At 56.1% G+C, this 26050-nt stretch overlaps 1 protein-coding gene across 8 annotated transcripts in view; it reads left to right on the top strand.

Annotated features, from left to right (window-relative positions):
* The window catches only part of TSC2 (TSC complex subunit 2), a 41663-nt gene that overhangs the window by 12750 nt on the left and 2863 nt on the right, over positions 1–26050 (top strand). The window contains exons 12-36 of one of the 8 annotated variants that reach the window (XM_066382882.1): positions 198–335; positions 2198–2301; positions 2660–2741; positions 4256–4411; positions 4894–5010; positions 5860–5982; positions 6704–6810; positions 7013–7160; positions 9023–9145; positions 9654–9788; positions 11864–12053; positions 12936–13029; positions 13680–13782; positions 14096–14190; positions 15447–15575; positions 16964–17125; positions 17354–17506; positions 17647–17759; positions 19248–19463; positions 21259–21462; positions 22165–22233; positions 23379–23509; positions 24048–24541; positions 24798–24873; positions 25104–25190. In XM_066382882.1, the coding sequence (XP_066238979.1) occupies positions 198–335; positions 2198–2301; positions 2660–2741; positions 4256–4411; positions 4894–5010; positions 5860–5982; positions 6704–6810; positions 7013–7160; positions 9023–9145; positions 9654–9788; positions 11864–12053; positions 12936–13029; positions 13680–13782; positions 14096–14190; positions 15447–15575; positions 16964–17125; positions 17354–17506; positions 17647–17759; positions 19248–19463; positions 21259–21462; positions 22165–22233; positions 23379–23509; positions 24048–24541; positions 24798–24873; positions 25104–25190 (3549 nt within the window). Of the gene's footprint in view, positions 1–197; positions 336–2197; positions 2302–2659; positions 2742–4255; positions 4412–4893; positions 5011–5859; positions 5983–6703; positions 6811–7012; positions 7161–9022; positions 9146–9653; positions 9789–11863; positions 12054–12935; positions 13030–13679; positions 13783–14095; positions 14191–15446; positions 15576–16960; positions 17126–17353; positions 17507–17646; positions 17760–19247; positions 19464–21258; positions 21463–22164; positions 22234–23378; positions 23510–24047; positions 24542–24797; positions 24874–25103; positions 25191–26050 lie in introns of all 8 variants that reach the window. The other 7 variants (XM_066382881.1, XM_066382885.1, XM_066382884.1 and 4 more) reach the window with 7 other exon arrangements.

Here is a 26050-nt window from a genome sequence, read left to right as displayed (position 1 = left end):
GCTGTGTGGACATAGCCAGGACTCCCTAGGGGTCATGAATGAACAAGAATAGCCTGGCTGTCTTGTGTGTACCAGCAGGATGGGGTCATGCCCCTTGCTCAGCAGAAGGGCTTGAGGGGGTGTCTTGATGCATTTGGTTTTGAGTCCTCAAGGGAAGCCAGAAGTCACTCCTGTGTAATTGTACCTCTGTGTTGCAGAGCCTGGAGAGCCCAGAGCTCAGGGTCATTGTCCATGACCTCCTGACCACGGTGGAGGAGCTCTGTGATCAGAATGAGTTCCATGGCTCACAGGAGAGATACTTTGAGCTCATCGAGAGATGTGCCGACCAAAGACCTGTAAGACCACCTCTCCCCCTGACCTCGTGGGGCCAGCGGGTGGTTTCCGGCAGGCTTCTGGCGGGGAGGACTGCTCAGCCCTGGGAACCCTGGCTATGGAGGTCTGAACCGGAGTTTTCTGTATGTTTGAAACAAAGGCTCTTGCTCTCCTGGGATTTGTACTCCAGCAGGGAAGTCTGTCAGGGTGTTAGCAAACCGAGTGCGTGTGGGTCTGTTAGCACAGCGCTAGCCTAACTCAGTCGCCTCCACCTGTGCGGAGGAGGTGCCAGCCAGCGCTATGGAAACTTGTTGCTTGGCACATCTGCTCCCTGGGTGGTAGGCTGTCCTTATGCCAGAAATGTTTAGCTTGATGCCAAGGGTTTTTTTTGTTTTGTTTTGGGTATTTTTGTGTGGGTTTTTTGGTGTGAGAGGAGAGGAGATAGTGAGCTAGACTCCCATATGTTCCCTGACCAGCATCTACCTGGGGCTGATGCTTGAATCAACCAAGTTGTTTTTAGCGCATGAGGCTGGTGCCCTGGGACCATTGGAGCTATCATCAGTGCCTAGGGCAACACTCGAACCAATCAAGCCAATGGCTGCGGGAGAGCGAGAGGGAGGTGGGGTAGAAGCAGATGGTCGCTTGTTCTGTGTGCCCTGACTGGAAGTCAAACCCGGGATGTCCATATGCCAGGCCAATGCTCTGTCCACTGAGCCACTGGCCAGGGCTGATGCCAAGCTTTTTACATGTTGTTGTTTTGTTGTTGTTGTTGTTGTTTTTCCGAAGTGAGAAGTGGAGAGGCAGACAGACTCCTGTATGCGCCCAACCAGGATCCACCCAGCATGCCCACCAGGGGCGATGCTCTGCCCCCTGAGCTGTTGCTCCGTTGCAACTGGAGCCATTCTAGCACCTGAGGCGGAGGCTACGAAGCCATCCTCAGTGCCCTGGCCAGCTTTGCTCCAGTAGAGCCTTGGCTGCGGGAAGGGAAGAGAGAGACAGAGAGGAAGGAGAGGGAGAAGGATAGAGAAGCAGAAGGGTGCTTCTCCTGCGTGCCCTGACCAGAAATCGAACTTGAGACTTCCACAAACCGGGCCGATGCTCTGCCGCTGAGCCAACCAGCCAAGGCCTTTTTTTTTTATTTATTATTAATTTTAATAGGTGACATTGATAAATCAGAGTACATATGTTCAGAGAAAACATCTCCAGAGCCCTGGCTGGTTGGCTCAGTGGTAGAGCGTCAGCCTGGCGTGCAGGAGTCCTGGGTTCGATTCCCAGCCAGGGCACACAGGAGAAGTGCCCATCTGCTTCTCCACCCCTCCCCCTCTCCTTCCTCTCTGTCTCTCTCTTCCCCTCCCGCAGCCAAGGCTCCATTGGAGCAAAGTTGGCCCGGGCGCTGAGGATGGCTCTGTGGCCTCTGCCTCAGGCGCTAGAATGGCTCTGGTTGAAACAGAGCGATGCCCCAGATGGGCAGAGCATCGCCCCCTGGTGGACATGCCGGGTGGATCCCGGTCGGGCGCATGTGAGAGTTTGACTGCCTCCCCATTTCCAACTTCAGAAAAATACAAAAAAACCCTAAAAACAAAAAAACATCTCCAGGTTATTCTGACATTTGATTATGTTGCATACCCATCACCCAAAGTCAAATTGTCTTCCGTCACCTTCTATCTGGTTTTCTTTGTGCCCCTCCCCTCCCCAGGGCCTTTTTTTTTAAACGAATTTCACTGCTGCCGGTAAAGCTTTGTCTTGGTGGGCCCTTCACGTGGGCCTTGAAGTGGTCTCACTGAGCAAACTGTTCTCCTGGGCCAGCGGCACAGGGAGTGTTGATAACAAAACCTCTGGAAAGGCAAAGTGGCTCATTCACACCAGGTGTTTCTTCTTCTGACAGGAATCCTCCCTCCTAAATTTAATAACCTACAGGGCTCAGTCAATCCATCCAGCAAAGGTCGGCTGGATTCACAACCTGCAGTTACTGATGGAGAAATTCTTCAGGTAGGAGGCTCTGGAACCCTTTTGGGCCCTGGAACCTGGCCTTGTGATTATGCTTTGGGCTAGGGTCTGGGACACCAAGAGTGAGAGCTTTTTTTTCTGATTCTTGATAGTAATGATCTCAATGAGCAGAAAAAGGTTGTTCTCCTATGAGGCCTCTGTGCTTGCTGCTTCTTGTGGGGTCAGTTGTATAGAAAGATGTTTCCGAGGGCTGATCCTACCCCCCCTGTGGTAGGCTTGGGGTCTGGGTCCCTGGGGGAGCCCTCAGAGCTCAGGAGGCAGCATTAACAGGGCCTGGTGCTGGGGGTGAGGCTGGCAGCAGCGCTCCCACCTGGCCTCAGCAGGGTGTCCCTGCCCTCAGGAGCGAATCTCGCAGTGCTGTGCGTATCAAGGTGCTGGATGTCCTGTCCTTTGTGCTGCTCATCAACAGGCAGTTCTATGAGGTGCGTGTCCCATGGTTGGCAGGGGAGCCCTGGGGCATCGGGTGAGGGCCCGGCTAGCCCTATAGGCACTGAGTGGCCCTCTCTGGGCACTGAGAGCTTCTGGGGGTCTGCCTGGGACTGGGACCTGACACACTCCTCTGTGGAAGGTTTTTTCAGTAGGTTTTGTCTGTTTGCTTCCTTGTTTGTCCATCCATCCATCTGTTCGTTCATTCCATGGTATCCCCCACCAGGCCTGTGCTGGGCTCAGATCCGTGGCTGACCAGCCAGGGCATAGTTCCTGTTTTCAGGGAGCTCCAGCCTAGTCGTCACCCAGAATACAGAACAGTTCTGTGCAGCTGTGCACTGGGATGTTTTCTTTCTTTGTTTTATTTTATTTTTTTTAATACTCTTTTTTTTTCTTTTTTGAGTGTATTGGGGTGGCACTGGTTAACAAAATTACACAAGGTTTCAGGTGCACAATTCCACGGGGATTTTTGTTTTTGCCGCTGGGGTGGTGCCAGGCTGTGCCTGTCTCTCTACTGCGACTTTCTTCCCTGCAGCGCATCTTTCACTGGGTTTGGGGTCAGAGGCCATCCTTCTTCCAGGGCCACTGGTGCGTGCCTTGCCACCATGCCCTTCCCTCCAGGAGTGCACCTCAGGCCCTGCGGTTTGCCCTTGCTTTCCAGAGTGCCGCCTGGAAAGCAACCCTTTCAGCCTTCTCTTTCCTTGTGTTTCTCTTTCGGAATCCCACTCTCCTTCAGAGTCCAGCTTAGTGCTGTCTCTTCCAGGAAGCCCCTCTGGGTTTTTGAGTTCCTCATATCAGGGTTGGTCTTGCCCTGCCTCTGTGAAAGCTCTTGTCATGCTGTCCCTTTAAAGTGGACCCCATGATGTCAGGGACAAGGTCTTCCTACCCCTAGGTGTACACACACAGGACCTTCCATCAAAGACCTTTTTTTTTTTAATTGATTATTTTAGAGGAAGGGAGAGAGAGGGAGAAACGCTAATTTTGTTGTTCCACTTATTTATATATTCATTGGTCAATTCTTACATGTGCCCCAACTGGGGATCGAACTGGCAACCTTGGTGTATCAGCTAATGCTCTGACCAACTGAGCTACCCAGCCAAGGCAAGGTTCTTTTTCTTTCTTTTTTGTTTTTTTGTTGTTCTTATTTTAATTTGTTGAGAGAGAGAGAAAGAGAGAGACAGAACATTGATCTATTCCTATATGTGCCCTGATCGAGAATTGAATTGGTAATCTCTGTGCTTTGGGATGATGCTCTAACCAACCGAACTGTCCATCAGGAAAAGGTTATTAATTGTGACATTCAGTGATAAAGAGCAAGTGGGAACATTCACTGTTGCATCATGTCTGATGGGTCATCATGTACCCCTTGCCATTCTCCTGAACTGAGGAGCCCTGGCCCCTCAGGCACTGACATACCCATGTCGTGGGTTTTCCCGTTTGGAGTGGTGCCTTAGCCGCTTTCTAGCCTCCGTCACAGACAGGTCCCCTCACTCCACTGTACTTGCTGCAGGAGGAGCTGATCAACACGGTGGTCATCTCACAGCTCTCTCATATCCCCGAGGACAGAGACCACCAAGTCCGGAAGTTGGCCACTCAGTTGCTGGTGGACTTGGCAGAAGGCTGCCACACTCACCACTTCAACAGCCTGCTGGACATCATCGAGAAAGTGAGAGCCGCTGGGGCTGGGAATGTCTGGACTGCCAGCAGGACCCCTACTCTTTGGTACAGATCCCTGTGGCAGCAGCAGCATCCTCTGCACTTTGGCCCCGTTCTCTGCAGAATGACTGGCAGGGTCTCTCAGAGGCAGGGCTTCCCTCCCAGCAATGATGGGCAGTGTCTGAAGATCTGGCTGGGCCTGCTGCTGCTCAACAGTGTCCTGCTACCTGGGGTCCTGGCAAATGGCTGTCATGGTGTTCCAGGTCGGCCTGGGGTGGGGCTTGGCCTCTTGTCTTCCTATATAGCCAGCATGCTTTTCTTTTAATTCTGAGACGCATTACAATGTCTAGATGGTCACTCAGGCACATAAAGTGCATCTCTCCTTTTAAGAAATAAAGGAGAAAGTTTCTGTTGGTGGAAAGTACTGAATCTGATGAGTGCTGACTCCAGGAGCTGGGACCCAGGATTTAAATACAGATCTTCTCTCCAAAGGTGATCGCCTGCTCCCTCTCTCCACCCCCAGAGCTGGAGGAAAGAGACATGGCAGCATACTGTGCCTCCTTGGAGGACGTGAAGACTGCTGTCCTAGGGCTCCTGGTCATCCTTCAGGTGGGCCTCCGCTCTCCTGGTAGGGGTGTGATGACCAGCTGTGTCTGTTGGAGTGCTGATCTTTAAGGGACATGTGTCCTGGGAGACCTGGACACTCCATGGGGGTTGAAGGGCAGCCTGCGTGTGATCCTGCCTTATAGCATGGGGCCGGGGGTGGGCCTGGCCCGGTCAGAGCCATATTGTGCCGAGCCACTCCTGAGCTACTGCCCACATCACCCCCTCAGCGCTCCCAGCAGCGAAGTAGGGAAGGGCTGACATCCATTTGGTCTCAGGGTTATTTGACTTTATTAGCAGCTTTATTGAGATGTAATTTACCTATTATACAATTCGTCTGTGTAAAGTGTATAATTCAGTGGTTTTCAGTGTATGGTAGTCACAGAGTTGTGTAGCCGTCACTACAGACAATTTTAGTGCGCCTTCATCACTTCAGAAGACACCCTCCACCCCTCATGGAGCACAGTGCGTGCTTGTCCTGCCCTCGTTTGTTGACTCCTTTGCTGTGTGCTGTGCTCTTTCAGCCCGCAGTGTCTCGGCTCACACATGGCTGCTTGGTGCTCTGCTGGTTGGCCTTTCCTAACTTAGTAACTGGTTCCCCGGGGCTGATGGGGACACCAGGCCGTTTCTTACTTTTTGCCATTGCCGAGTGCTCGCATGGGGGGGTATCTGTGGGGCAGAGCCCTGGAGAGGAACTGGTGGCCTGAAGGGTTTGTGCATTTTAAAGGATGGTAGATGCTACCCTGTTACCCCTAAAAATTGTCCTGGTTCCTGTCCTTTTGGGTGCCAGGGTGCCAGCTCCCTGGTGCCTTGTGGCCTCCTATCCTCATGATGACCAGCACACTTTCTCTGCAGACCAAGCTGTATGCCTTGCCTGCCAGCCACGCTCTGCGTGTGTATGAGATGCTTGTCGGCCACATCCGGCTCCACTACAAGCACAGCTATACCCTGCCCATTGCTAGCAGTATCCGGCTGCAGGTATGACAGGCCTGCCGGGTACTGAGTGGCTGTGCTGGAGCCCGGGGCAGATTCCCTCGGGGGGCCCAGCAGCTGCCGCAGTCTTGGTGGTTCAGTGAGCTTCTGTGGCGTGTCAGTTTGAGTCACACGGTGGCCTGGGATAGGGGCAGAGAAAGGGTGTCACACCAATTTACAGGGTGACATGTATTTCGCTCCTGGTGCTTCTGAGTCTGTCAGTAACCTACGGCAGAGCATGGGCTGTGTGGGGGAGGGTGGGGCTGGGCAGGACAAACTGTGGAGCTTCAACTGGGGGTGTTGGCACGAGGCTGAGCAGAGGCCACTGGGACAGAAGCCCTGGTCCTTCTAAGAACATCGCCCCAAGGGGCAGCTCTCTCCTTTAGGGAGCCCAGTTAGCCCTCACTCGTTAGAGGAAGTGACCGTGTCCTGAGCACAGGTTTGCTCTCCAGCGCCTGGGGCCGGGCCATGCATGCTATCCAGCTCGCGTGCAGGGCATCCGTCCCCTGGTCCTGTGGGCAGGCCAGCTGCTACAGGACTGTCACAGAGCCCTGGGGCTCTCGGGGAAGCCCTGAGTGCTGCACTTCACCACCTGGCACTGCTGTCTGCAGAGGGAAGTTGGGGTTGAGAGCCATTAAGGGAAGCGGCCTTTCCTGAGAGACGTGTGGGGCTGGGAGTGTGGCTCAGACGAAGTCCTGCCTACAAGTGCGCTTTCTGTTCCCTGCAGGCCTTCGACTTCCTGCTGCTGCTGCGGGCCGACTCCCTGCATCGCCTTGGCCTGCCCACCAAGGACGGGGTTGTGCGCTTCAGCCCCTACTGCCTCTGTGACTATATGTATGTAGGGAGGACACCTTTCCCTGCTGGCCCTGTTGGCCCTGTTGCCCCTGGTTCTGGGTCCTTAGGGTTCCAGGGCGGGAGTGGGGAGTGAGCTGCTCTTCAGCCTGAGGACTGTCATGTGTCTCAGGGACACAGTGGCTCTTTTTATCCTGGGAATTGGGGGCTTCAGCCTCAGTGCTTCTCCCACTTGCTTCCACAGGGAGCTAGAGAGAGGCTCTGAAAAGAAGGCCAGCGGCCCCCTGTCACCTCCCACTGGGATGTCTGGCCAGGCGTCTGGCCCTGCTGTTCGGCTTGGCTCTCTGCCCTACTCCCTGGTCTTCTGTGTCCTGCTGCAGTGTTTGAAGCAGGTGAGGTGGCTGCTGGTCTCCTAAGCTGCGTTAGGTCAGACTGAGCAGTGACAGTGCTGCCCAGAGGGTACGAACTGTGTTAGTGACCTTGGGAGGTTCGGTGCTGGTGTTCATTGTCTACCCCAAGGTCCTACAGCAGCTCTGTAACGAGCACATGGCTCTGGGTGTGGAGCTGAGGAGACATTTCTGCCTCAAGGAGATGGTTTTAGTGCAATATAAGTGTATAGACAGACGGGACTCGTGGAGTAGGGCTGGCCTCAGGAGGAGGCACAGGTGGTCTATGTGCAACCCAGGGGATGCAGTCACTTCTGGTTGGGGGCCCCTGGAGGGGCAGGTAAGGTCAGTCTTGAATGGCGGGGAAGGTTCCAGTGGCAGGAGTAAGCAAAGCTTGGAAGTAGGGTAGATGCAGGGGTTTTCTTTGTTGCTCTTTGTTTTGGGGTTGTTTTGCTTTTTAAATTGATTTTAGCAAGAGAGGAATGGAGAGAGAGACAGAGACAGAGACAGGAACATCAGTCTATTCCTATTTGTGCCCTGACTGGGGATTAAACCTGCAATCTCTGTAATTTGGGATGATGCTGTAATCAGCTGAGCCATCCAGCCAGGGCAAAGGCTAGATGGCAGGTTTTTGTTTTGTTTTGTTTTTAATTTTTAATTTTTTTATTTTTTTTTTACAGAGACAGAGAGTGAGTCAGAGAGAGGGATAGACAGGGACAGACAGACAGGAATGGAGAGAGATGAGAAGCATCAATCATTAGTTTTTCATTGTGCGTTGCAACACCTTAGTTGTTCATTGATTGCTTTCTCATATGTGCCTTGACCGCGGGCCTTCAGCAGACCGAATAACCCCTTGCTGGAGCCAGCGACCTTGGGTTCAAGCTGGTGGGCTTTTGCTCAAACCAGATGAGCCCGCACTCAAGCTGGCGAGCTCAGGGTCTCGAACCCGGGTCTTCTGCATCCCAGTCCGACGCTCTATCCACTGCACCACCTCTAGGTCAGGCTAGATGGCAGTTTTGGTAGCAGAGCTGTAGCTGGGTGGAGATGGCGAGGAAGAAGGGTTTAGGCCTGTTTTCTGACTGGCTAGCAAGAGAAGTGGTCAGCAGTGTGCCAAGCAGGACAGGGCAGGAGCCTGTAATGGGCAATGGGAGCTCCTGAGGGCTGCAGCAGGGGGCAGGGCCATGTTCCCTGGGGTGCCTGACATTGGCACTAAAGGGGGCCGGTAGAGATTTCCTGTGAGCCTCAGGCCTCTGTATTAGATGGGATCCAGGAAAGGTGTTTAGGACTTGTGGCTTTTGGCATATCTCATGGGCAGTGATCACCACTAATGAAAGTTGGGAGGGCCACCAACTCAGTCCAGTGGTGCCACGACTGTCCTCCCCATTGTTGTGGCCCTGGGTTGACTTTGGTTCTACAGCAGTCACCTGGGCTTGTGGATGTAGAGGGATGCTTGGTGCTGCTTCTTTTGAGCTAGTGTAATCACTGTTTCCTGCTGTACATTCTGCTCTGGGTGGGTGTCAGTCAGGGTCCCTTAGGTTCAGGGCAATAGGCAGATAGTCCTGGGGTCCCCAGTGGGTGAATGGGGAGGATGGAGCCTGGTGTGTGAAAGTTTTAGGTCCAGCAAAAAAGAGAGTTGGTGTCAGCTCTGCACTGGGCCTCCTGCCCAGCCTGGCAAAGGGCAGGGCAGCTATGACTATGCCCAGCTCTACCCAGCCCTCCCTACCTCGCCCAGGAGTGGAAAACAGCATGGGAGGGTCCATAGCTCCCCACCTCCAGCTGTCCTGCTCCATAAAGGGCTTCAAACTTGGAAACTCCATCTCCCCTCTCCAGGGTGCAGACCTCCTCCTAACTGACCCCTCTTCCTGCAGGAGACTGACTGGAAGGTACTGAAGCTCGTGCTCAGCAAGCTGCCTGAGTCACTGCGCTACAAGGTCCTAATTTTCACCTCTCCGTGCAGCGTGGACCAGCTCTCTTCCGCTCTCTGCTCCATGGTACTGTGCTGCTTCCTGTGTCCTTCACTGGGGGCGGTGCTGCGGCCTAGTTCGTCCCTCTCCCAAAGACTCTGAGGCCCTGGGAGGCATGGTGAAACACAAGACAGCATTTCCTGCAGAGAGATGAGCCCTTTCTAGAATTAGATCGTGCCTCTAAGACTCATCCTTCCTCTCAGCTTATGGGGCAGAAAATCCAAGGTCCCCAGTGCCGAGCTGGAACTCAAGATACTGAGTAGGATGTCTCCTTTCCTTTCCCGTCGCTTCCTCACTGGGGCTCCTGTGACAGGCACGCAGATCACATTTCCTGCCTCTCCCTAGCATCAGGGTGGGTGCTCTTACACTTCTTTGAAAAGGCAAACCTTTGACTAGCCAAGGAAGTTGGGAGGCCCCTGGGCTCTTGACTCCTCCCACTGGGCCTATATTCGCAGGGGCTTCCTTGCACCCTCTGGCCACCCAGCAGTTGACCTAGCCACCAGGCAGGGCTTCATATCTGGCACTTGGTTGTTAGCTTTCAGGTCCCAAGACCCTCGAGCGGCTTCGAGGCACCCCAGAAGGGTTCTCCAGAACTGACCTGCACCTGGCCGTGGTTCCTGTGCTGACGGCATTGATCTCTTACCACAACTACCTGGACAAAGCTAGACAGGTACCCGCTGGGAGCATGACAGTCAAACTTGGTGGTGCCTGTTCTTCAGATGTTCACTGTAGCCAAATGGGCCTACCATTCTCCTCCTTACTTATAGTGGCTGCTGGTTTGTCCAGGGCAAGGGGACTTGGCTTTGCTTTCCCATGTGCCTGCCAGACCCCTGCCACCTGGCCCAAACTGGAACTGCAGACAACTGGATCCACTCCCGAGCACTCCTCTGGGGTGTGTGCACTTAGTCCAGCACTTGACTGCCCCCAACACATGCAGAGAAGCGTCTATGCATTTTTTTAATTAGTTAATTAATTATTTTTTTTACAGAGAGAGAGTCAGAGAGAGGGATAGACAGGGACAGACAGACAGGAACGGAGAGAGATGAGAAGCATCAATCATTAGTTTTTCATTGCGCTTTGCAACACCTTAGTTGTTCATTGATTGCTTTCTCATATGTGCCTTGACCGCGGGCCTTCAGCAGACCGAGTAACCCCTTGCTGGAGCCAGCGACCTTGGGTTCAAGCTGGTGGGCTTTTTTTTTCTCAAACCAGATGAGCCGCACTCAAGCTGGCGACCTCGGGGTCTTGAACCTGGGTCCTCTGCATCCTAGTCCGATGCTCTATCCACTGCGCCACTGCCTGGTCAGGCACGTCTTTGCTTTGAGGAGCATTGCCTGGCTTGTCCTGGCTACAGCTTTAGGGCAGGTGGTCAAGCTCCTGGGCAGAACTGGCCCTGGTTTTTGTTTTTAGCGAGGAAGACAGAAACAGAGACAGGAAAGGAGATGAGAAGCGTCAACTTGTAGTTATATCACTTTAGTTGTTCATTTACTGTTTCTCATACGTGCCTTGACCAGGGGTCCTTCAGCCAAGCCAGTTCCCCTTGCTTGAGCCAGCAACCTTGGGCTCAAGCCAGCAACCTTGGGCTTCAAGCCAGTGACCTTAGGGCTCAAGCCAGCGATCATGGGATCATGTCTATGATCCTGTGCTCAGCTGGCAAGCTGGCACTCAAGCCAGATGAGCCTGCACTCAAGATGGCAACCTTGGGGTTTTGAACCTTGGACTTCAGCATCCCACATCAGTGCTCTATCCACTGCACCACCCACCAGTCAGGCTGAGCTGGCCGTATTTTGAGAGGCATTGTGACTGGGCCAAAGGCCCCGTGACTTCCACCTCGACATCTGTCATCAGGTGCAGCAAGCATGAATAGTATTGCTTGTTTTCAATATTCTCTGCTGTTGGGAGTGAGACCCATGCTGTCTTTACTTTTACTATCTCATTTAAATTCCTGACATCTTTCTTTGTTACTCTGCCTTAGAGAGGTCAGATAGCATGGTCAAGGTGATGGCCAGCCAGGACGGGGGCCTACACTGAGACTGGGCTTTCTGAGCCCTGGACCTGTGCTCCCGATCACAACACTGTCAAGGATTCACACTTCACTTCCCATCCTGCTCCCTCTTTACACCCCCAGAGGGGCACCTGGCCATGCTGGGCTCAAGGTTCCCTGAGAACCCTTGAGACCCAAAACATTTCTGAGCGGTAGGGTGGCTGCAGGAAACCAAAATTATCCCTGGGTCTTGAGCCACCAGGTGGGCACAGCCCTATGGCTGTGGCCCCAGTCCATACTTGGCCCTTTTCTCCTGCGGGCGCTGCCTCGCTGTTTTCATGGAGGACACTGTCTGGGGTCTGTGTGGGCCTGGCGGCCTTATTGTGTCGGGCAGGGCCTCCTCTTGCAATAAGGCCAACCAGTTGGCAGGGGGTTCGTAAAACCAAGGGAAAAGAGGGGCCCAGCATGTCCTCACTCCAAGGTGTTGGCTAGTGGGGAGGTATCAGGGAGTTCCTGACCAGAATATTCAGTCAGCTCTGGGGGGGGGGGGCGTCAGCTGCTGGTGACTCTGTCACTTAAGACGCTCAGAGACCTGGGACGAGGCACTTAACCTTCATAAGCCTTGGCCTCCTGTGTAGAACATTGTAGAGCAGGGTGAGGGTAGACAATGCCTTGGTTCACCAAAACAGCTTTCAGCAGACAGGCAGGGGTGCAGGGCTGTTCCGTGGGGGCTGAGTCTGAGTGTCTGTGCTGCCCCCTAGCGGGAGATGGTGTACTGCTTGGAGCAAGGCCTCATCTACCGTTGCGCCAGCCAGTGTGTGGTGGCCCTGGCCATCTGCAGTGTGGAGATGCCTGACATCATGATCAAGGCCCTGCCTATCCTAGTCGTGAAGCTTACACACATCTCAGCCACTGCCAGTATGGCCATTCCACTTCTCGAGTTCCTGTCAAGTAAGTGTCTGTAGCTCCATGTGTGTAACTGTGTGCACGAGTGTATGTGTGTGTGAGTGTGGAGTGGACCCTTGAGTTTGGGGCTGTATCCTGCCCAACCTGAAATAACCTGTGCTGATTTCTCCAACCTTATCTGTAACCTTTCTGGCTGCATATAGGTGCACTCCTCCTGGGAATGTGGGACATACCACCCTCTTCTGCCTCAGCGCCTTTGCACCTCTTGTTCCTATGCCTGAATGCCCTACTCCTTTCTGGCTGTCTGAGTGGCTGGCTCCTTTATTCCTTCATTGTCAATTTATATTACACAGAAGCCTCCCATTACTTGACCTTGGTCCCTGCACTCAGTCTGGCTCTTCTTTGTCCCCCTGAAACCACACATCACAGCTTGGGGGAGCTTTACTGACTCTCTTCTCAGACTGTGAATTCCAGGAGCTCAAGGTGCCTTGCTCATCCTTTTATTCCCAGTATCTCGGTGTGTGTTTGCTCCTCAGACGTGTGGACAAGGAGCTGAGAAGAGCCAGCATTTTTGCAAAGGGCCATATACAGCTTCTGCTGCAACATTCTTTTTGTTTACAACCTTTTAAAAATGTAAAAATGATTTTTAGCTCATAGGTCGTACAAATGCAGGCCGCTGGTCGGATTTGGCCTAGGGACCAGAGTTTGCCAGCCCTTGGAATAGAGAGCCAGGCCAAGGGTCAAGGGAAGGTCGTATTTGGATGGGCTATGACCTTTATTTCTTTGCAGCCATCATGGATCAGAGTAGCTGCATTGGCTTTCAGAAACAACACAGGAACCTGGTGATACCAGCTTCTGCTGCAGCCTTGGGCCTGTCTTTGCCAGGCTGGCCTTGGCTCTCTTACTGGCTGTCTCCTTATTTCTCAGCTCTGGCCAGGCTGCCTCATCTCTATAGGAACTTTGCAGCAGAGCAGTACGCTAGTGTGTTTGCCATCTCCCTGCCATATACCAACCCTTCCAGGTGAGTGCTGGCGCGTGTCCCCTGGGAGGCCAGCCCAGAGGTCTCTGCCCGCTAGAGGCCAGACCTCCTGGAGCAGGAAGCCACACTGGCCTCTGTGCCCTAGAATTGGTCTGTGCTTCCAGCTCCTGGAGTGTTTCCCCTTGGGAGCCAGGATGGAGCTTCTGCACTTCCTTTTTCTTTTTTTTCCTTCCTTCCTTCCTTTCCTTCCTTCCTTCTTCCTTCCCTCCTTCCCTCCCTCCTCCCTCCCTCCCTCCTCCCTCCTCCCCTCCCTCCCTCCCTCCCTCCCTCCTACCCTCCCTCCTTCCCTCCTTCCCTAGACAGAGAGACAGGGACAGACAGACAGGAAAGGAGAGAGGTGAGAAGCAACAATTCTTCGTTGCAGCACCTTAGTTGTTCTTTGATTGTTTTCTCATGTGTGCTTTGACTGGGGGGCTACAGCAGAGCGAGTGAACTCTTTGCTCAAGCCAGCGACCAGGGGGTCATGTCTATGATCCCGCACTCAAGCCAGTGACCCTGCACTCAAGCTGGTGGGCTCTTGCTCAAGCCAACGATCTCGGGGGTTTCAAACCTGGGTCCTCTGCATCCTAGTCCGACCCTCTTTCCACTGCGCCACCACCTGGTCAGGCTGCACTTCCGTTTTCTTCTCACAGATTCAATCAGTACATTGTGTGCCTGGCCCACCACGTCATAGCTATGTGGTTCATTAGGTGTCGCCTGCCCTTCCGAAAAGACTTTGTTCCTTTTATCACTAAGGTAAGCCAGCGTCAGGGCTGGACTGGCTCTGCCATTGGCTGTCCATAGCCAGAGCAGGGTAACAGGTGGGGGAGAGGTCAGGCATCACTGAGTGCTGTGCTCATGGTACCCAGGGCTTCTGCTGAGCCTGCCCTGCTAGGACACGCATTGTAGGCATGGGGGCAGGAGCGCCCACTTGTGCCCTAGGCCTGCAGCTTGTCCTGGGCTGACAACGTACCTGGGTGGGGCTGATAGGTGCCCAGGGAAGAAACCTGTGGGTGCCTGGAGGGCCAGTTCCCCTGACTTCCTGCTCAGGTCTGCTCCACTCTGACAGGGCCTGCGTTCCAACGTCCTCCTGTCTTTTGATGATACCCCTGAGAAGGACAGCTTCAGAGCACGGAGCACCAGTCTCAACGAGAGGCCCAAGAGGTGTGGGGCCTGTCACGGGTGTGCTTGTCTGGGGGTGGGGTGGGGAAGGTCTGTGTCCTGTGACCTATGACCTGCATGGTGCATGCAGGGCCTGGGGCCGACCGGCTGCCCCAGGCCAGTGAGTGAAAACGGGACGCGTGACTGAGCGTGTGCCCCTCTGTAGGCTGTGCCAGGCACTAAGGTGCCCTGGGGTTGTGAGGCAGGGCAGGTCCTGGGAAGGCCATTGGTACTCCACATTCAGCAGGAGAGCCGGAGCTCTTCTCTCCAAGCTGGCTGCTGTGGTCCACAGCATCGTGGGGACTGTGTGCTGGGTCACGGCCAGTCCTGGCCTGCCCAGCTGACCAGTGCAAGAGGTGCCGAGTTGGGGATCAGGGTGTCAGCTATAGGGCCTCTGGGGTTGGGTCTGACTCACTGAATGAGCCCAGGGTTATATTAGGGCAGCTGTGACATTAGGAAGCCAAACACCTGGTCTTGGAATAGAAAGCTAGGCCAGGACTGGGTCTATTCCAGCACCCGAGGACCCTCCCCTGGGGACCCAGGGCCCTGCGGTCAGCCCACCCTCGGGCCAGGATGCCCCTTCTCCAGAGCTCTCTTCCCAGCCCTGGCTGGTCGGGGCATGCTCTTCTCTACCATCACAGCTGCTTCTGGCGAGTCTGACAGAGCTGTGCTAGGCCTCGTGTTCTGTTTGCATTTCATTTGAACGGCTGCCCCCTTCCCATCTCCCACCTTCCCACCTAAGCTCTTTGGGCTCTCCCTAAGTGGGAATACGGCAGTGTCCAGAATGACCAGGTCAGTGTGACCTAGTTACAGGCTGTTCTCAAGCCTCTGGTGGCTAGGGGCCACTAGTTAAGAACTGGCCTCTGAACAGTTAATTACCTTCAGGGCCTCAGCTCTTCCTAGTCCCCGAGCTGGGCCTTCCTCAGGGTGCACAGGACACCTGGTCAGCACAGCCTGGAACCTGCCGTGTGGCAAGATCTACATGTTTGGTTTGCACCAGTGTTCTTTGTTTTGGTATCATGCGTGAAACCTGACTTTTTCTCAGCCATGTTTACAAGATGTATTTTCATGCATTTTTGTTTTCTGTTTCCTCCCCCTGCTAACTGGCTTCTGGCATGGTTTTTTGTTCATCTCACCCATGGGCTCTCCATCCTGACCCTGTGGCCTGTGACCTTTCCTCCTCATCCCTCCAATGGCTTGCTCTCCCTTCCTGGGAGCTGGGCTCCCTGGGGCTTGGGCCTTCCTTCCTCACCTGGTAGTTTGAGGATAGCCAGACCCCCCAAACAAGGCTTGAATAACTCTCCACCCGTCAAAGAATTCAAGGAGAGCTCTGCAGCCGACGCCTTCCGGTGCCGCAGCGTCAGTGTGTCTGAACATGTGGTCCGCAGGTAGTGGGCTTCGTTGGGCGGGGGGCTCAGACCCCGAGCTTGGCCCGTGAAGTGGTGCTGCCAGGCGGGGGCACCCGGGTGGCGGTGCATGGGGCTGCTTGCATGACTTCGTTGCCTGCCCATGCCCTTCCCGGCTGGAGCAGGGGTAGAGCCCGAGTGGCAGTCCTGGACCCCAGGGGCCTGACCTGCTGAGCCCAGCCCTCGGTCCGAGGGGCCTGGCAGCGAGGGGTGGGAAGGTTGCATTCTGTCCCCAAGCCTCGTGCGAGCACAGGCCGGCCTGGGTGCCCGAAGCAGGGCGCCGCTCCGAGAGTGTCCAGTGGCAGTCCCCTGCAGGCCTGTCTCCATTGGTCAGGGGCCTTTGCACACTAAGGCAGGGCCCAAGCAGGTTGGGTGGGAATGCACTCCCCAAGGTTTGGCTTTCATATTCTCTCCAGTGGACTTCCTCTTGAGCTGTCTTCTAGACAAGGTCTGCTTTCTGTGGTAGCGGAAAGGGAACGAGGGCTTTTTTGTAGGGCAGTGGGGGTAGGGGCCAGTCTGGGAAGGGCAGGGGAGGCCTGACTCCTGAGAGGCGAAGTCTTGGTTGCTCCTCCCTGCTGTGTTCAGGTGCAGGTATGGGTTCTTGGGGGTCCCTGCTTTGTGCTGACAGGGCCAGGCTGCACTGAGCAGGGGTTACCTGTCTCCACGTGGAAGGCCCTTCAGACCTCAGCATCCTGCTGCCTGGAGACTTACCTCCTCGCTGACACCGGGCTGGGCTCCGGCCTCAGGCTGGCGCTGGCCTCCACTGAGTGGGATTTGACTTGTGGGGGCGGTGGTCAGTGAGGCTCTCTCCTAGCTTTTTCCCAGCAAATTATCATGAGCAAAACATGGCAATAAGGGCTGTGGAATTTGCAGAATTAAACCTGCATAACCCCCCTCCTCTGGTCACTGGGGTGCGTGTGGAACACAGGGTGACCTGAGTGTGAGGACGAAGAGCCACACACGAAGCCCAGACCCTCCCTGCCCTTGATGGGAGATGGCCCTGCGGGCAGAATGCAATCTTTGTGCGTGTGTCCCGTGTTCTCGCTGTCTCTGCATGACTAAACTGTTCTGCCATGAAGCCATCGCTTAACTCTCCTGTGCTTTGGTGAGGGATGTCCTATTTTTCCTGCCTCCTAAGCCTTTGCTCCCAGGAGTGGGCCTGGATCTCCCTCATGAGCTCCTGTACTTCCTCTTCTGGGGTACCGTGTCCACTCTGTTTGCCAAGCTGTGGCTCAAGAGGCCACATGCACTGGTGGGGTTTTTCTGAGCTTGGCCCTCTCAGCACATGCATGCCTCCATCTCTGGTCCCCGGTGGTAGATGATTTGGCCTGCCCAGAGCCCTGACCTTGCCGTGGTCCCTCCTCCAGCAGGATCCAGACATCTCTCACAAGTGCCAGCTTGGGGTCTGCAGATGAGAACTCGATGGCCCAGGCCGATGACAACTTGAAAAACCTCCACTTGGAGCTCACAGAAACATGTCTGGATATGATGGCGAGATATGTGTTCTCCAACTTCACAGCGGTCCCCAAGAGGTGCGGGCAGCCTCCAGGGTATAGGCCAGGGTTTTTCTGGGTCTCCTTGGTCAGAGCAGTGGCAACAGGCATGGCCTGCAGGGACCCTTCCTTTGGGTCGGGCAGGACAGCTCTGCATGTCTGAGGCTCCCCTCCTTTGGTCAGGGGACCTTTGGAAGCCAAGATGCCCACCCAGGACCTCCACGGGTGAGCCGTCCAGTGGCAGGGCCTGTGCTCCTTTGCTTTCAGGTCCCCCGTGGGAGAGTTTCTCCTGGCTGGCGGCAGGACCAAAACCTGGCTGGTTGGAAACAAGCTTATCACCGTGACAACGAGTGTGGGGACTGGAACCCGGTCACTACTGGGCCTGGACTCAGGAGAACTGCAGGGCAGCCCAGAGTTGAGGTGACTGTACCTTCCACCTCCTGCCTGCTCAGTCTTGACAGTGGCTGTCCTGAGCCCAGGCCTGCATGGGACGGTGCGATGCTTCTCTGAAGCCCATGGGGCACCCTGGTCACACTCTGCATGGGTCCTTCTATCCTCAGCTCTGACCTCACCATGCATATGAGACAGACAAAGGAGGCACCAGCCAAGCTGGAGTCCCAGACTGGGCAGCAGGTGTGCCTTGGGGCCCGGGACCGGGTCCGCTCCATGTCTGGTGAGCTTCCACCCCACTCTCACGATGTGTTTCTAGATCAGGGGTCGGGAACCTTTTTGGCTGAGAGAGCCATGAACACCACGTATTTTAAAATATAATTCTGTGAGAGCCATACAACGACCCGTGTACCTTACGCATTATCCAATAAAAATTTGGTGGTGTCCCGGAGGACAGCTGTGATTGGCTCCAGCCACCCGCAACCATGAACATGAGTGATAGGAAAATACATGAGAATGTTTTATATTTTTAACATTATTTTTTTTTATTAAAGATTTGTCTGTGAGCCAGATGCAGCCATCAAATAGCCACATCTCGCTCGCGAGCCATAGGTTCCTGACCCCTGCTCTAGATCTCTGTGCTCAGGAAGGCCCCTGGAAGGCAGGGGACAGATGGTTGGTTTTAGGTCTTGCCCAGTTTTATTTTTATTTTTTATTTTTTGTATTTTTCTGAAGTTGGAAATGGGGAGGCAGTCAGACAGACTCCCTCATCACCTGACTGGGATCCACCCGGCATGCCCACCAGGGGATGATGCTCTGCCCATCTGGGGCGTTGCTCCATTGCAACCAGAGCCATTCTAGCACCTGAGGCAGAGGCCATGGAGTCATCCTCAGTGCCCGGGCCAACTTTGCTCCAGTGGAGCCTTGGCTTCGGGAGGGGAAGAGAGAGACAGAGAGGAAGGAGAGGGGGAGGGGTGGAGAAGCAGATGGGCGCTTCTCCTGTGTGCCCTGGCCGGGAATCGAACCCGGGACTTCTGCACGCCAGGCTGACGCTCTACCACTGAACCAACCGGCCAGGGCTTGCCCAGTTTTAATAACTGGGGTGCTCTCTTTATGAGCCCTCATCATAGGTGTTTGTTGGGACAGGATGTGCACCTTGTATACTGCTGTGGCACGAGACCCCTTTGCTCCTGAGGGTCTATTCTTTTTTTTTTTTTTTTTGTATTTTTCTGAAGCTGGAAACGGGGAGAGACAGTCAGACAGACTCTCGCATGCGCCCGACCGGGATCCACCCAGCACGCCCACCAGGGGCGACGCTCTGCCCACCAGGGGGCGATGCTCTGCCCCTCCGGGGCGTTGCTCTGCCGCGACCAGAGCCACTCTAGCGCCTGGGGCAGAGGCCAAGGAGCCATCCCCAGCGCCCGGGCCATCTTTGCTCCAATGGAGCCTTGGCTGCGGGAGGGGAAGAAAGAGACAGAGAGGAAGGAGGGGGTGGGGGTGGAGAAGCAAATGGGCGCTTCTCCTATGTGCCCTGGCCGGGAATTGAACCCCGGTCCCCCGCACGCCAGGCCGACGCTCTACCGCTGAGCCAACCGGCCAGGGCCTCCTGAGGGTCTATTCTCATGACCGGTGTTTACTGTGAGCCCTTAGCAGCCCTGGCCTTAAGTTTACCTTACCTGGAGCTTTTGTTTGATGGAGCAGCCAGGTCTGTGCTGGTGGCTTTGCACTGGGCAAAGAGGGTCACCAGTCCTCCTTTTGTTATCCCTCTCAGGGGGCCATGGCCTTCGCATTGGCGCCCTGGACACTGCAGCCTCCCATTTCCCAGGCAGCCCCACGTTCCCAGGCCCAACGCTAACACCAGGCAGCAAGCCTGAGAAGACATCAGCTAGCACCCAGCTCCCGGTGCAGAAGGAAAAGACCAACCTGGCGGCCTATGTGCCCCTGCTGACCCAGGGCTGGGCGGAGATCTTGGTCCGGAGGCCCACAGGTACTGCGGGGGTGGCCCTGTCTTCAGCCGCTCTGGGCCTTTGATACCACAGTGTGACACAATTACCCATAAGAGGGACACACAGGAGTGAGCAGCAGGCAGACTGGGCCACAGGGGCATTTGTGAGATGGCTTTTTTACAGTTTTATTGTTTTGTGACCGAGAGGGACAGATAGGGACAGACAGACAAGAAGGGAGAGAGATGAGAAGCATCAGTTCTTTGTTGTGGCACCTTAGGTGTTCATTGACTTCTCATATGTGCCTTGACTGGGGTACTACAGCAGAGTGAGTGACCCCTTGCTCAAGTCAGCAACCTTGGGCTCAAGTCAGCAACCTTGGGCTTCAAGCCAGCGACCTTTGAGCTCAAGCAAGCGACCATAGGGTCATGTCTGTGATTCCATGCTTAAGCCAGTGACCCCTCGCTCATGCTGGTGAGCCTGCGCTCAAACCAGCGACCTTGGGGTCTCGAACCTGGTTCCTCTGTGTCCCAGTCCAACGCTCTATCTGCTGCACCACCACCTGGTCAGGCACGAGATGACTTTTGAGTTAAGTCTTCAGAGGTAAACGGTGGGGAGGTGCAGGTGACTAAGTGAAGACGTAGCAGTCTGCTAAGGTGCCGTAACAAAGTGCCACGGACTGGGTGGCTTATATAACAAATGTATTCTCTCCCAGTCCTGGAGGCTGGCAGTCTGAGATCAAGATGTTGGCAGGGCTGGTTCCTCCTGAGGCCTTGGCTGGTAGACAGTCATCTTGTCCCTGTGTTTCCACATGACGTTCCTCTGTGTCTATGTTCGTATCTCTTACCTCCACCAGTCAGATTGGATAGGGCCCACCCATATGACCTCATTTTACCTTAATCACCTATTTAAAGACTTCATCTCCAAATATAGCCACCTTCTGGGATCATGGGGGTTAAGACTTCAACATAAACTCTGGGGACACGATCAGCCCATAACAGGTATTTCAGGCCAAAGGAAGGACTTACAAGCCTAGGCTCAGGGTTCAGGAGGCACCTGTTGTGGTACGGGTTGAAGGGTGACTAATTGGTGCGAGGGGCAGGGTGCTGAGCCATAGGCCACGGGGATGGGGCCAGGAGCGGCTCCTCGTGCATGTTTTAGCCCGGGCCCCTGGTCCCAGCTGGGGGGGGGGGGTGGTAAACAGGAGGCAGGAGAAAAAGTGAGAAGGGCTCGGTGGGCAGGAGGAGGTGGGTGGGGTCAGGTGAGACACTTGGGATGTGAGGACACTCAGTGAGGAAGGTTGAGCCAGTGTGGGCTGTGGCCTGTGTGGACAAGGACAGAACCCAGAAGCCTCTGCCGCTGGGCCTTCCCAGCCCAGGGAGACGTCTGCTGCTTTGAAATGCCTCCTGCCGCTGGGCCTGCCCAGCCTAGGGAGGCGTCTGCTGCTTTGAAATGCCTCCTGCCGCTGGGCCTGCCCAGCCTAGGGAGGCGTCTGCTGCTTTGAAATGCCTCCTGCCGCTGGCCTGGGCGCAGAGCTGACCTGGGGCAGTCGTGTGCTCACCACTGAGGCAAGTGACTGCCAGATAGGTGTTACCCTGACTTTGGGGCCTGGGGTCCCTGAGAGGGAGGACATCAGGGCCAAGTCAAGGGCATTCCATGCATAAAGCCTGCTCCTTCCCCTCACTGTCACTCTGCTTTAAGCACAAAGAGCCCTGCAAGCCCTGGGCATATGCCCTTGAAGATGGTACACTGGGGGCTGCCCAGAGAGGGCCAGGATGGGGAGGAGCTGGTTGGACGCATGGGGCCTGCATCCTGAGGGGCGCTGCCTATCTTCCCCAGGAAACACCAGCTGGCTGATGAGCCTGGAGAACCCGCTCAGCCCCTTTTCCTCGGACATCAACAACATGCCGCTGCAAGAGCTGTCTAACGCCCTCATGGCCGCTGAGCGCTTTAAGGAGCGCCGTGACACCGCCTTGTACAAGTCACTGTCGGTGCCGGCAGCCAGCTCAGCCAAGCCCCCGCCTCCGCCCCGTTCTAACACAGGTGAGCACTGGCCTGCCTCCGCCTGGTGTGGGCCATCTGAGGCGGTGCGGTCCACTGCACTGGTGGGGACATGGCCAGGATGGGCCCCCTGAATGGTTCGTGGCCCTGCCAGCTCGGGCATGTGTGGAGGCTGGCCCGTGGGAGGACGCCTGTGCTCCTGACTGGTGCTGGTGAGCAGGGCCTGGTCCACCAGAAGGGGCTCTCTTTGGAAATTGGGTCCTGGTAGAGGAGCCGGCTTGATGTTCCCTCAGCGGTCCTGCTCCCAGGATAGGTGTGGGCAGGGCTGTGAGCAGCCTTTGCCCTGCACCCTCCTTGGGGCTGCAGAGCTGGCCCACTTCTGCTGCTGGGGTATGAGTTTAGATCCCCCAAGCCCACAGCCTGAGCCTGCCTGCAAGCTCTAACACCCTGCCTGGCTTGACCGGGGCTGTCCCTCTCGGCCACCTTCTGGCCACAGACAGCGCTGAGAGGCTGAGCACTGTTCCCGAGGAGGGGGGATGCACTCCCCTTCCTAAAGTCCCCTCAAGCAGCTTGGGAGCGGAGACCCCCGAGTGCGCCCTGCCCGCCGCCTGCCCGTGTGCTGCTGGCCCTGCCCTCTCTCTCTCCAGGCTCCGGGTCTGTGCAGGACTGGTGGTGCCTGTCCTTTCTGCTCCACTGTGCGTAGTTTCTCCTCTGCTGACTGGCCGCTCACGGCTTCCTTTGCAGTGGCCTCTTTCTCCTCCCTGAACCAGTCCAGTTGCCAAGGAAAGCTGCACAGGAGCATTTCCTGGGCAGGTATTCACGCGTTTCCTCAGGAAGGCAGCTGCTGCAGAGCCTTGCTCTGCCTCGCGGGTTGCTCCGTGGTCCTGCCAGCCTCTCACCGCCCTTCGGGAGCAGGGCCCTGACTCGCATGGAGACATCTGTGCAGAATGTCCTTGCTTTGCCGGCATGAACCCCTCTGCCCTGTGCCTTTGAGGCTGAGCTTTGCTCCCAGGCTGGCTGGGCCCTACCAGCCCCTTCTTCAGGCCTGACAAGGTTCCATGGGGTAGCTGAGCCACAGAAGCTGGCGGGGGACAGTCTTCCTTGGGAAGACAGCTGCTCGAGGTTGACCGGGCCCTGGGGCTAAGCCAAGCTGACCTCGCGCCAGCCTCCGGTAGTGTGATTGGCTTTGCGAACTCACAAATCGGGCAGGTGTGGCTGAGGGCCCTGCAGACTGGCGAGGGGGGTTTGACCTGTGCAGCACTGTAGTTCACCTGGGACCCCGTGTGTGGGCAGGAGCCAGTTGAGAAAGGGCAGCGTGCAGACGCGCTCTGCCAGGCAGCTAATGGACTGTGTGTGTGGGTGGCCTCGGGCTGCGCTCACCCTGGTGGCTTCTCACACTGCTCCCGGCCATTCCTGACAGAGGGTTGGGAAGTGCTGCTTTGGGGCATCATGCCTTCTGAGCCCATCTGGCTTGGGTTTGGTTGCACCCAGAAGGCAAGCCTCTGCTCCCCAGAACACCCCTGTCCGTGTCTGCACGGGGATCTGTTCCATGTCACTCTTCCCTCCGGTCCAGGCAGGAAGCGCTCAGGCCTCTTTCCGCAGTTCCCGGGGCTGATCCAGCCCCTCCTCTGGAGCTGAGGCCTTGTCTCAGGTGGTCCTTTCTCTTGAGGCCCATCAGCCTTTGTCTGCCTACCTTATTGGAGGAGCACAGGAGGCTTTTGTGGATACCAGGCCAGATGGGTGGGAATTAGAGGGGCCCGATGACCCCTCGTCCTAACTGCTGGGAGCCCATGTAGGAGTCACCCTGTGTCAGGGCTCACACCCAGGCCTCTCAGAATGCCCTTCTCCAGCTGGCATCGTGGGTGGCTGTGCTCTCTCATGGGGAAGAGCTGGCACCTTTGAGCCACATGAGCTCCCTGGGCTGGGCCAGCAGCCAGCAGTCCCGTGTGTTCTCTCAGACTCGGCTGTGGTTCTGGAGGAAGGAAGTCCCGGCGAGGCTAATTTGCTGGCGGAGCCCCCAGAGCTGGAAGACTTTGAAGCAACACTAGACCCAGACCGGCGCTGTCGGCACACTGAAGCTTACAGCAGGGTGAGCACAGCTGGCCGCAGAGCCACCGGCCTGAGGGGCTGCGGGTGCTCTTTCTGAGCCTTCAGGACCAGGACCACTTGGAGACCTCAGCCAGAGCCACTACATGTGGGACGGGGGCGAGACTGAGGCAGGCTCTGAGGCGGAAGGGCAGGGCTGAGGCAGGGATGGGGCCAAGGCGGACGGGTAGGCCTCGGGCAGGCAGACGGCGGGCTTCATGGCTCTGAACTCAGGCGAGTCTTCTACCCCCTCTTCCTCGTCTGAGGAACGGCTCGCTGTTCTCCCCAGTCTCTTCTGAGCCCCATCCAGGGATAGCTCCTTATGGGTGGCATCCTTTGGTTTGTGGGATTCTTGGCTCCTCTGCTCAGCACGGGGTACAGCAGGTGCTGTCCTTGGGGGTGGGGGCGTTGGGACCATCAGTTTGGTGCTGGGTGGCTCTGTGGCCGTGGGCTGAGAGGACATGTAGAGCCTCATTGCCTTTGGGTAAACCCCAAGTGGGCTAAGTGGCGATGAAAGTTCTCTTGGGATATGTTCTTTCCAGTCATCTTCAACCTCTAGCCAGGAGGAGAAGTCGTTCTGCGCAGAGGATCTGTCTGCTGGGGGCATCCCCATCGAGCGGGCCATCTCCTCCGAGGCAGCCCGGCCCGCTGTGGACCTCTCTTTCCAGCCCTCACAGCCCCTGAGCAAGTCCAGCTCCTCACCTGAACTGCAGACCCTGCAGGACATCCTTGGGGACCCTGGGAACAAGGCTGACGTTGGCCGGCTGAGCCCTGAGGCCAAGGCCCGGTCACAGTCAGGGATCCTAGATGGGGACAGCGCTGCCTGGTCAGCCACCAGTGAAGCAAGCCGGGGCCCTGCCCTGGCTGAGGGTCCCCTGCCTTCCAGCTCCCCCCGCTCCCCCAGTGGCCTGCGGCCCCGAGGCTACACCATCTCTGATTCGGCCCCATCACGCAGGGGCAAGAGGGTGGAGAGGGACTCCTTTAAGAGCAGAGCTGGAGCCTCCAATGCCGAGAAGGTACCAGGAATCAACCCCAGGTGAGCCGCTCCCTGAGCTGGAAGTCCTGGACATTCCCCATGGGAACGTGGCATCTAAGTGGTCCTGGGCAGGAAGGGCATGGGGATGAGTCTGCACGTCCTCTGTCCTGGGGCCTGTCAGAGCCACAGGAGGGCAGTCCTTCAGTGGTGGGGTACAGCCCTTGTTGCCCCGTGTGTATGCTGTGACTGCACTGGCCGTGACCTGATCCGAGACCCACAATGTTCAGCTTAGTGCTCATCACCTCTCCCTCTGCAGCTTTGTGTTCCTGCAGCTCTACCATTCGCCTTTCTTTGGTGACGAGTCCAACAAGCCCATCCTTTTGCCTAATGAGGTGTGCATGCCTTTTCTCCCCTTCGGGGCCCTCTGAAGCCTGCAGGCAGGCCTGTGGGACGGCCAGTTCTGTGTAGTGGTGGTTAGAGCCCCGGCTTGCAGAGGGCGACAGCCTCAGCTCCCTGGGGCAACCTGTGGTAACCTGCCTGGGTGGGGGGAGCCCTCCCTGGGCAGGGCTGGTGGCATGGGATAGCCACTGCCCTGGACTCAGGCAGGGTTCTGTGGCTATAGTCCTTTGAGCGGTCAGTGCAGCTCCTTGACCAGATCCCGTCATACGACACGCACAAGATTGCCGTCCTGTACGTGGGAGAAGGCCAGGTAAAGCTGCTGGGATGGCGGGGACGGCCTACATGCCAGGGCAGAGCTGGGCGACCTTGCTGCCTGGGGTGGGAGGTGGGAGTCACTGTATAAGCTGCTAGAGCATGAAGTGGTTATTGACTCTGTGCCAGGCACTGCTCTGGTACCAGGACACGGGTGAGAATGACAGACCAGTGTGTGAGCACACAGTACACCAGAGAATGCTAAGGACTTTGGAGGGGAAGGTGGCATGGTGCAGGAGACTGGAGGTGTGAGCAGGGTGCTGTTCACATCAGTGATCCAAGGGAGGTGACACTGAACAGAGATGTGAGGGAAGTGAGTATGTGTGCAGACGTGTGTGGGAGCATCTTGTGCAGGGCACACCTCATGTAATCGAGGGCTAGCATTGAGCGAGCACTGGGCAGGGCGTGGATGTGGGGTTGGGGATGGGGAAGCAGTGGGGGGGGCAATCAGCAACATCCTCATGGGTAGCTCTCAGGCTGCATTTTGTTCCTGGGGAGGCTGGAGGGCCTTAGATGGTTTTGATCCAAGGGTTTGCTGTGACGCAACCAAAGTCTCCAAAGCCCCTCTGGCTGCCTGTGGAGAACCAGTGGAAATGGGGCCATGACAGTCGGATGGAAGAAGAGCAGGTCTGGGGAGTGAGTCAGTGGGGTGTTGAGGAATGAGAGGGTTCTGAGCGTTGGTTGAAGATTGAATTGGCAAATTTGATGGCAGACTAATTATGGGAGAAGGGAGGACAAGGATGTCACCTGAGCACCTGCTGGAAATGGAAGTGACCTTGTACTGAGTCCAAGTTGATGACAGAAGTTGGGTTCTTTACCAAGTCACACCAGTCATGCCACCACCACCTGGTCCCCAGC

Source organism: Saccopteryx leptura, chromosome 4, assembly GCF_036850995.1.
Source record: "Saccopteryx leptura isolate mSacLep1 chromosome 4, mSacLep1_pri_phased_curated, whole genome shotgun sequence".
Classification (NCBI taxonomy): Eukaryota; Metazoa; Chordata; class Mammalia; order Chiroptera; family Emballonuridae; genus Saccopteryx; species Saccopteryx leptura.
The sequence above is the reverse complement of the archived record's forward strand: the minus strand, read 5'-3'. Positions and strand labels throughout refer to the sequence as shown.